This window comes from Lactuca sativa, chromosome 3, assembly GCF_002870075.4.
Source record: "Lactuca sativa cultivar Salinas chromosome 3, Lsat_Salinas_v11, whole genome shotgun sequence".
NCBI classification, from domain to species: Eukaryota; Viridiplantae; Streptophyta; class Magnoliopsida; order Asterales; family Asteraceae; genus Lactuca; species Lactuca sativa.
Genome location: NC_056625.2, coordinates 44,411,126 through 44,421,856, shown reverse-complemented (window position 1 = coordinate 44,421,856; position 10,731 = coordinate 44,411,126). Strand labels below are relative to the sequence as shown.

At 34.6% G+C, this 10,731-nt stretch overlaps 1 protein-coding gene across 1 annotated transcript; it reads right to left on the bottom strand.

The window, feature by feature from the left end:
- Positions 1–547: 547 nt before the first annotated feature.
- LOC111912332 (RNA polymerase II C-terminal domain phosphatase-like 3) lies at positions 548–5,666 on the bottom strand. Its single transcript, XM_023908058.3, has 11 exons — positions 4,687–5,666; positions 4,437–4,569; positions 4,261–4,316; positions 4,102–4,162; positions 2,447–4,012; positions 2,196–2,342; positions 1,854–2,110; positions 1,660–1,771; positions 1,316–1,573; positions 1,180–1,226; positions 548–1,089 (listed from the first exon to the last, which is right to left on the bottom strand). Exons 1-11 carry the CDS (start codon positions 5,286–5,288, stop codon positions 1,026–1,028), a joined length of 3,303 nt encoding a protein of 1,100 aa, XP_023763826.1. The 5' UTR covers positions 5,289–5,666; the 3' UTR covers positions 548–1,025.
- Positions 5,667–10,731: the final 5,065 nt, after the last annotated feature.

Below are 10,731 nucleotides of genomic sequence, written 5' to 3'. Positions count from 1 at the left end.
GGATATTGGTTATGCTGTTTCAGATCAACATAAATACCATGCTAACTACACTCTAGCATCCGCACGATTATTAGAACTTGAAATCTTACATCAACATTCACTTCTAAACCACCGTACAATGAAGACGGTTTCTTATAATCCAATCAACATAGATGGTGACGGTTACTGTAACCATGTAGTTTCCTTGGTAATTTTTGCAGTTCTCAATTTCTTCTGGTGGTGGTGAGATGGTTGAGAGTTAAGGTTACAATGTGTGTGAATTGAGATGGCATGATTATTATTAGAACTTGGTAATGTTATATGCTATCTTCTAAGGTTTTGAACACATTGTTGATTGACTGTTGGAAGCAATGGTATTCTATTTTGGAAAACAGAATGGCGTAGATAGATCAAGTGGCTCAAAAGCTAATTTTCATTTGTTCACTCCCTCACTTGAAAGAATGCTCGCTGCCTTTGACTTTTACAGAGAGTCATGATAAAAGTCGTGTATGTTTGTTCCCCATGGGAGAATAATTTGGAGTGCATGAGTATATTCAACTAAAAATGATTCTTGAAAACAAGAATAAATTCGTTATTCTTTCATCTATGGCTTGGTTTGTCAAGTTCGATTGGTATCCGTATTGTATTTAGTATTTAGCGAAAACGATTTCCACATATTATTCTTTGAACCAATGACGATGAAACTCTTTATTTGTGCACCTGGTTTTAGTGGGTTTTAAATTATATTCCAATTGACCCAAATCCCAAACACATTCGAGTTGGGTTGGGGGATTGGAGCTCCTCCTGTCGTCAACTTTTCATATCCTCCATCTGACCCGATACCTCCTCCCCCAGAATAGTTTTTCTTGCGTTCCACCTTTACAAAATCGGCCAATCTTTTTTTATGTTGATGGGATGGGGTTAGGTGGTTAATGGATGTGGGTGGTTTCTTTGCCTAATATTAAGTGTGATTGTTTTCACCTTTTAACTTTTAAGGCTAAGACCCAATCCCAAAGGCAAAAATCAAGTAAAATGTAGGGAGATTTTCAAGGTTTGACAGCAAAATCATGCTCACTGGCTCTCCTGTAAAGCAATGCAGATGCTTCCACCCTGTTTTGTTACAAGTTATATGTTAATTTCATTTCAACAGCTATAACTAGCTTTTTTTTATTTTCTTTTTAAGAAACAAACAAAACATACCAGCCAGGATGCACAACAGGTCTTCCTGTAGCAAGCGCCCAATTCACCTGATTATATCAATCAAAAACCACACAGATCAACACACCCAGATACATACATTATACAAAAAAAATGTAGTATGTAGGTAGGTGGGTACCTTATCAGTCCCAAGAGAATTGGCAACGACATGGGTGACCTGTTCATCTATTTGATTGGTGCAGACAGCACCAAACTGTTCGGCTGTCTGCCACAACGGATGCAAGTGAGGACTGGCTTCACCCACAGGGAACACCCTGCTGAACACAATTCGACACCCACCTAATATCTTCCTCTGTTCCGATGCTAATATATTCCGCACATCAGCATCATCTAAACATTCTTGCTTAAAAAAATTCTCGTGTATTTTCTCAATAACCTGCATGTAAGCATTTCAATCAAAATTTAGTAACATAAGAAATACGAATATGATATCAGCACAGCATATGGATCAGAGGTGTTTACCGACAATGAAGATGCCAAAGTCCCTTCATCGGGTCTCTCATCATGATCAATCTCAAGAAGGGAAGGCCCTGGAAGCCCAAACTGTCGCCTACTACATGGAAAATATATGTATCTGCAAAGAAACACATAGATTTTGAATTCAAGGGTCTTGTCTGTATTTGTATGGTATGGTATGGTATGGTATGGTGTTATACCTTTCTACAACTATTAAGTTAAGCTTGTTATGAGGCCATACTCTTATGGAATCGTCTATGATTACAACAGCTGATTCCATACCCAAAACCCCTTCCAGATCCTTGCTCTTCGGATCTCCATCACTATCACCATCATCACCCCTTGAGATGACTCTCCCATTGAACAAAACTCCTTTCGGATCAAGCACTTTCGCCATTTCTGTCGCATATAATTTGTTTCCCATTGTGTAAAGATGAAGCTCATAAAGCTTACTCGCCTGAAGTTCACCAAACCATTGGATTAAAAAAAATATTCGACTTCTTAATCTTTTTTTATTAAACAAAATGTTTTTTTTTACTTGCCTTCTCTAAGAACTTCCATATCCCAGGCCGTAGTTTTGTCCACATACACATGTGAGGAAATCTAAACAGATGCCTATGCGACTTCTCACGGTCCTGCTCTTCTTTCTTTTTCAACATCTCATCATGCATCGGTTCAATTTCTGCAAACTGCAAACCATTGAAATAAAATTTAAATTTAAATTCCAGATACACACAATTGTTTTTTTTTTTTTTGTAAAATAAAGAAAAACAAAATGAGAACAACAAACTACCTTAGCTGAATTGAGAAGAGTGTGGTCAAGATCCAACACAAGACAAAGCTTTCGATCAGCAAACATCTTTTTCTGTTCTTCCATTCTCTTTGACCTTTCCCTCTGAATAGCAGCCCGTTGCTGGTCATCAAACCTTCCAAAAAACTGCTCAACATCTCCCCAACCGTTCAGAGGCTGAGACGGGCCAGGCCCAGCTTCTTCAGACGTGGGCCCAGTCCCATTCTGAAGACGGCCCGGTTGTAAAGGTGGCCCTTTCATATTTACAAAACTTGAATGGACTTGTCCCGGTTGTGATGAAGGTATCTGAACAGTCGCACTCACTGTTGTAGACACAAGATCAGCAATATTTTTCAAATTCTTTGTGAACTGACGGGTTATATCTGGTTGGGATGACATTGATGATGATGATGATGATAGCTGTTTTGGATCTAGTTGCTTCGAGTTGCCTGGCTTTTGTAATGATTTACTGTGCAAAGCACGGCGTGGATCACGAGGCTTCATTCGTACTTTTCCCAAATCATCCTGCACCAATGGTTGAGCGCCAGCTGTAGTGGTAGTGGTAGTAGTAGTAGTTGGCATGGAGGCAACAGAAGAACAACTTTGGTTTGACAATTGTGTCGCATAATTTGCAGGATCAACTTGCTTCTGTTGTTCCATATTAATTATGTTCATCCATGATGCAGGATTCACTGCAATATCTTTGAGAATGGATTGCAAGGATGCTGAAGTGGGATTGACACCTGTCACAGGAATATGCAAACTTCCAATCCCGCTACTTGTACTAGGTAAACCAGATGTTACTATAGAATCTGCAACTCCATTTTTTAACCTTTTCGGTGCAGGGCCATCAAGTGGTTCAATTGCAGGTTGTTTACTTGAATCCAAAGAGCTTTCAGGATTGGATGCTCGGAGTCTTGGGTCCCTTGTTTTATTTGGACCCCTAATTACAGAACTTGATGTGGAGTAAACAGGAGCAGCATTCCTAGGGTTTGCAAGTAATTGGACATTAGGTCTGTGTTCCACAGTGGGTTCTGTTGCAGAGTTTGTAGTATGAACTGTTGAGAAACTGGAAACCTCGCCACCAGTGTCACCACCACCTGCATCACCACTGTCTTCAGAAGGGGTTGGACTTGGAAGATCATTTGAAAAAAATGAACTTTTTCCAAATTTCTGTTGATAAGTAGAAACAGCTTTGAGGGCGTCTGTTTCATAACGAGGTACAGGCCTAGGTGCAGGCCACTCTGGTCTTATTTCTGCATCCCCAACAAAGAGTGCTTTGCCTAAAGGTAAAGAATGTGTAGTTTCACGTGTTGGTGATGGAAGACTATCCACATCATGATCTTTATGAAGGTCAAGAAGAGGTAGTAGTACTCTGTTCTTGGAAGTAGATGTTTGTGGTTTCAAAATTTCAGATTGTTTGAGCTTTTGATCTGAAGATACATCGGGAATGGCATCTAAGACAGAATCCTCAGTCAGAAAAACCACTTCCTGGTTATCTCCTTCATTATTGCCTTTGGTATTTGAATATTCATTATTTGAGTTGCATGACAGAAGCATCATCTCTATCTGTCAAAACAAAACAAAAGGGAAATCAATATTCTATCACTACAAGATACTCAAAGTCATATATGATCTTCTTTAAAGTTCAAATCAACCTCTTTCAATTGTTCTGGGGAGAAAATAACAGACATGTTGCTTTTCACATTAGTTAGCACCCTGTAAAAGAGATACATCAGCAATGGTATAGAAAACATGTCATGTAGGAATGAGGGATCGGAACACTTAGATTCTGAATGGAAAGAAATGATAGAGACCTTGATAGTAAGTGTCTACTCTGTTCCTTATGAGTTTGGCTCATGGAGCAAAAAACCTGCAATCAACTACTTCTTAGCCTCTTGTCTATGTGTTTGAAGAATAAACTGAGAGTATCAAGTATTTTGAAACAAATTCCAGTTTCCACCTAATTGAACAGTTATTGATGATATCTTACTGAATTAACAAGCTGAATAGAAGAAAAAGCAAGTCGACCCAAATCATCTCTGTTGGACATGGAATTATCCAAAAGCAGTTTTGAGAAGCTATCCAGGAAGTCTTCGAGTCTGGAACAGACTCCACTGAATGATCTACAAGCAAATCATCATCATTAATCAATCAACTGAACTTCAATCATCCTTTCAAGAAATTTTAGTACTCAAATTAGTTATTTAGTTTAGTTAATTATCAAGTAGTCGTAGACTTACTTCTTTGCATCATTGATAGTTATACTCTCCAACCCAATACGAATTATATTAATCCACTTCTCAACATTATCTTCTCCTCCTCCTTCTTTACCAGCATTGACAACCTCCATATCCAAATCAATTTCACCCTCCTCCAGTTCCCCTTCCTCCTTCTCACTATCACCATCGTCGCTAATATCAACTACAATCTTATCATCGTTTTCCATCACTTCCTTCTTCACCTCAATATTATTATTATCATCATTCAACAAAGGCTGCTTCAAGTTATCAGTGGTAGTACTAGTATTCATGGTTGTTAGATAATCGTCAAGAGGTTTATTCTGAACAGCCTGTGCCCAGGCGAAATTATACAACCCAGGTGCGTAATTTCTAGAAATCTGATACTTATTCTGATACTTTAACAGATCCTGCATCGTCCAAACTTTCTGATGCTGCTGTTGTTGCTTGGAATCATCATCGACTGCATTCTTAGAAGCAGCAATCTCCGTCCCAATCGCCGGCGACTTAACAGCAAAATCATCCGCACTGATCTCTTCAATAGAAGCAGAATCCGATATTTCACCTTCCTCTACATCCAGAGATACCAATAAATCTTTCCCCATTGATTTTTGTCCTTTTAATACCAATAGATTCGATTTGGCTATCAATCAGCTTACGTGACTATAAACCTTCCAAAGATTATAAAATACGTTTATAGAATAAAGATTCAAGAATGGAAGGTCTAATCTTCTCGGATCTTCACAACGAAAGAAAAGGGAAAACGTAACGAATTTGTGGGCTAGGGTTTGCAATTATTTCTAGCCCTAAATGTGTTGCGATTTCGAAATTATATACCAAAATCTGAGATTTAAATGCGAAAATCAAAACGTTGATCTGATGCCTTTAAATCAATATGAAAACTAAAATCAAGATCAAACGACGGGCAGGGGAAAGTGTGAATCGAGAAAACAGATGAGCACAGAGTAACGAAGGAGGCGAAAGAAGAAAAATAAATAGGAAAAGAAAAGCGGGGGGTGGGGTACAGTCCTATCAGATCTAAGCTGGATGGATCTTAGCCGTACACGTCAGCGATTCGTACTGGGGGTTGAATCTAGGAGGGTTTGTATGCGGTATCCTGGAACATCGTGTCTTGATGAAAATTCCAAGAACAGACCCTCATGTTTAAACTATTCACGTTCCAATCCCTCAAAAACACATTTGTGTGCTTTATAAACATTAATTCATAGCTAGAGTTTCATACTTTCATTACTATTCTATACCAGTATTTTCAGTATTTTCACGTATAATAATCAATTGAATAAATTCACATAATAGAAAATTTGAGATTGATGTATATTTTATAGGTTTAGATTGAGTAAATCTTAATGAGTCAATTTTTCATTTAGTTAGACATAATTATAAATCTGACTGAATAAGAACATAATCAATACTAAATTAAAGGCTTTTAAATGCAATATCAAAGAGTTTGAATCTAATAAAGTCAGACTAAGTAAAAAACATATTTCATAAGTAACTTAATATTTATGTATCTCATCAATTAACTTTTATAATATTTAAATCTAATTCTTTGTTATCAACAATAATGAAAATCAAAATTTTGCTAATAACAATAACTTTACATATGCATTTCTTGTACTTTAAAGGACAATTAATTGGTTACATGTAGTATTTTACAATATATTGTAGGGCAAATACCAAAAAAATTACAACATTTTCACGTATAATTGGAAAAAAAAATCTATTATTATTATTATACTCTGGCCACAAATGGGACATAGAGTTATCATTTTGGTTTATTTATGTAACATTCGTAAAATTCTTGAAAATATTAAACTTTCTAAACAACCACAAAACCATCATTCATTACAATTTATTTTCAAAATAAGTTTCACATCAGAGAAATCCCAAAATCATAAAATCATACATACTTATAAAGCTAGCATTTTTTCTTGAATCTCATGCATTTGAAACCCCCTTTTTTAACTTCCTTTCACCACATTCATTTGAAACTCCCATGACTTTTCAATTTCTTTACAATAATATTATAAATAAGTTAAATAATGTTCTATAAACAAGAATGGGTGTTTTATTACAATGTTTTCATCCCACATCGATGGTGGAAGTAAACAAAAGAATGTTTCCTCTTCTATAAATAGGAAAGGTTGTGAAATGTTTCAAAGGGACCGAACCATGAGAACTTCCTCATGCCTACCTTTATAGGATTTTGAAGGTATTATTTGGTGAGATTGTCTATATTGGCAAGTGTCCAATTAACTTTTAGAATTCCAAAAATGGTTTTGAACCGAATTTTTTCAGGTTTAAACCGTGTTTCAGTTAGAAAAAAAAATTATGTAGTTGGGTATATTGAGTTGAACCGGAGCTGGATCCATTTGGACCGATAAAAGAATCATTTTCCTTTCACAACAGACATTTGAAACTCCCATGATTTTTCAAATTATTTCTAATAATATTATAAATAAGTTACATAATTTTATATAAAGCATCTACCTAAACCTAAAATTATAACTGTTTGAAAAATCATTTTGATTCAAATGCACGAAATATATAAGCTAGCATTTTTTTCCTTGAATCTCATGCATTTGAAACCCCCTTTTTTAACTTTCTTTCACCACATTCATTTGAAACTCCCATGACCTTTCATTTCTTTACAATAATATTATAAATAAGTTAAATAATGTTCTATAAACAAGAATGGGTGTTTTATTACAATGTCTTCATCCCACATCGATGGTGGAAGTAAACAAAAGAATGTTTCCTCTTCTATAAATAGGAAAGGTTGTGAAATGTTTCAAAAGGACCAAACCATGAGAACTTCCTCATGCCTACCTTTATAGGATTTTGAAGGTATTATTTGGTGAGATTGTCTATATTGGCAAGTGTCCAATTAACTTTTAGAATTCCAAAATTGGTTTTGAACCAAAAAATTTCAGGTTTAAACCGTGTTTCAGTTAGAAAAAAATTATGTAGTTGGGTATATTGAGTTGAACCGGAGTTGGATCCATTTGGACCGATAAAAGAATCATTTTCCTTTCACAACAAACATTTGAAACTCCCATGATTTTTCAAATTATTTATAATAATATTATAAATAAGTTACATAATTTTATATAAAGCATCTACCTAAACCTAAAATTATAACTGTTTGAAAAATCATTTTGATTCAAATGCACGAAATATATACAAACTGGGTTTCACTAGAAAAAAAAATATGTAGTTTGGTATATTTAGTTGAATCAGTCCGAGTTTGATTTATTTGGACCATAAAATAAGCGTTTTCCTTTCACTACATACATTTGAAACTCTCATGATTTTTCAAATTGTTTCCAGTGATATTTTAAAAAAGTTACATAATGTAATATAAATATAAAAACCATCTACCTAAAAATAAAATTATAATTGTTTGAAAATTCAATTTGATCAAAAGCACGGAATATATACGCATATTATATTTTATAAATGAATTCTTTTTATAATGAACTTTTGAATTTTTAAAATACATATAAACAATCTTTCTATATTAAGTACCTAACTGAATTTATGATTTTAGAATTGAACAAAAAGTTATTCAATAAGAACTTATTTTTTTGGATAGCAACTTACGAGATTATAGAAAAATAGAACTATTAAACAATAAAGAAAGGGTAAACAAGAGAAATGGTGTTATACTAAATAAGTTGATTACTGTTTTATTAACAAGAAATCGTGTTTTATTACAATGTATTTATCCCACATCGATGGTGAGAGTAAACAAGAGAATGTTTCCTCTTCTATAAATAGGAAAGGTTGTGAAATGTTTCAAAGGGACCAAACTATGGGAACTTTCTTATGCCTACCTTTTTAGGATGTTGGGGGTATTCTTTGGTGAGATTGTCTTTATTGGCAAATGTTCATTTAAGCTTTAGAATCCCGAAAATGGTTTTGAACAAGATTTTTTTAGGTTCAAACAGAGTTTAAGTTGAAAAACCGTTATGTAGTTTGGTATATTGAGTTGAATCGGTCTGAGTTTGATCAATTTGGCCCGATAAAGGAAGCATTTTCCTTTCAGCACATACATTTGAAACTCCCATGTTTTTTCAAATTTAAGTTACCTAAACATAAAATTATAATTGTTTGAAAAATAACTTTGATTCAAAAACACCATATATATACAAACTGGGTTTCAATAGAAAAAACGTTATGTAGTTTGGTATATTAAACTGAATCGGTTTGAGTTTGATCAATTTGGACCGATAAATGAAGCATTTTCCTTTCACCACATGCATTTGAAACTCTCATGATTATTCAAATTGTTTATAATAATATTATAAGTTACATAATGTTATATAAATATAAAAAAATCTACATAAACATAAAATTATAATTGTTTGAAAAATCACTTTGATTCAAAAGCACGAAATATATACTTGATTATATTTTATAAATGAATTCATTTTATAATGACATTTTGAATCATGAATATACATATAAACAAACTTTCTATATTAAGTACCTAACTTAATTTATGATTTTAGGATTTAACAAAAGTTATTCAATAAATACTTGATTTTTTATAGCAACTTACGAGATTACTGAAAAATGGAACTATTGAACAATAAATTTTCTGGATAACGTTTTATTTTTATTATTTAATATTTTATTTAACAAAATGAAATTATTGGCAAATAAAGAAATGAGTTTAATTAAAATGTATTCATCCCACATTGATCGTGAGAGTAAACAAGAGAATGTATTCTCCTCTATAAATAGGAAAGATTGTGAAATATTTTAAAGGGACTATGTGACAATCCGAAATTTCCATTGTACGAACCTCATCTATTCAATAGAAGCTAGTTCAGTTTCAGTAATTCTCAAGCTTTTCCGAACAAGTTTGTGTGCATTAGGGTTTATGTTTTGGATGATATCAGGAGAGTGGATACTCCTGGTTTTGTGAAACTTGGGCATTTCAAGTTTCATACTGTTTCAGTCCAACATCAGGAATGAAAATATTTTCTGCCAAAATATTCCAGGACTATAAATAGTTTTCTGAATTAATTTAATTCATTATTCACAATTCCAAATAGAGAAAAGCTATATTCTCTCTGACGGATCTTCGGGTTTTCATCCCAGATTGTGAGTCTACTTTTCTATATGTGTTTCAACACTTGTTTAATGCATATTAGCAATAATAACATGTTTAGATTTCAAGATCCGGGAGTTTACCGCCCAAAATCGTTCTTGGGGAGTAAACTCCAAAATGGAACTCTAATGCTTTCTAGACCCATCCACATGTTAGAGGACTTATCAAGGACATTGTGTATGATCTTTATAGCCTAGAAATCATCCAAGAAACATAAGTTCTAGGAGTTTACGGCCAAGGAACTCCCTTGGGCCGTAAACCCCTTTTCAAGGGCTTAAATGACCTAAAACATTCCCCAAATGATTAAGGAACTTAACCACTAGTGCTTGTACTTGCTTAGAACATCAAAAGGCCATAAAAACCATAAGTTTTTAGGAGTTTACGGCCAAGAACCCTTCTTGGGCCGTAAACCCCATTTTGTGGGACAAAAATCATTCCAAGCTATCCTTGAGCCTTTAGACAATTTACCTTGCACCTTTGGGACTAGAATGGAGAGTAGAACACATTGAAATCACTCCTTGAAAGGAGTTTACGGCCAAGGAACATGACTTGGGCCGTAAACTCCAAGTGAAGGCACCAAAGTGTGCCTCTTGTCCCCATTAGCCTTAGATAAAATCATGGATGCCATTCTTGATGTTTAAGTGCCTCAAATCAATTTATTTCCTAGAGTTTACGGCCGTAAACTCTAAGGAGAAGGACCTTAGGCCGTTAACTCCCTTATGGAGTGTTCTAGAGCCTTAAAACTACTTCATGCATTATTCCAATAAAGATAGGAGTGTTCTAGATGCAAGATAACACCACAAAACACCCAAAAACACCATTTGAGGAGTTCACGGCCATAAACCTATGAGTTTACGGCCGTAAACTCCAAGGTGTGGGGTTTGTTGGATGGTGAACTCCTATACAAG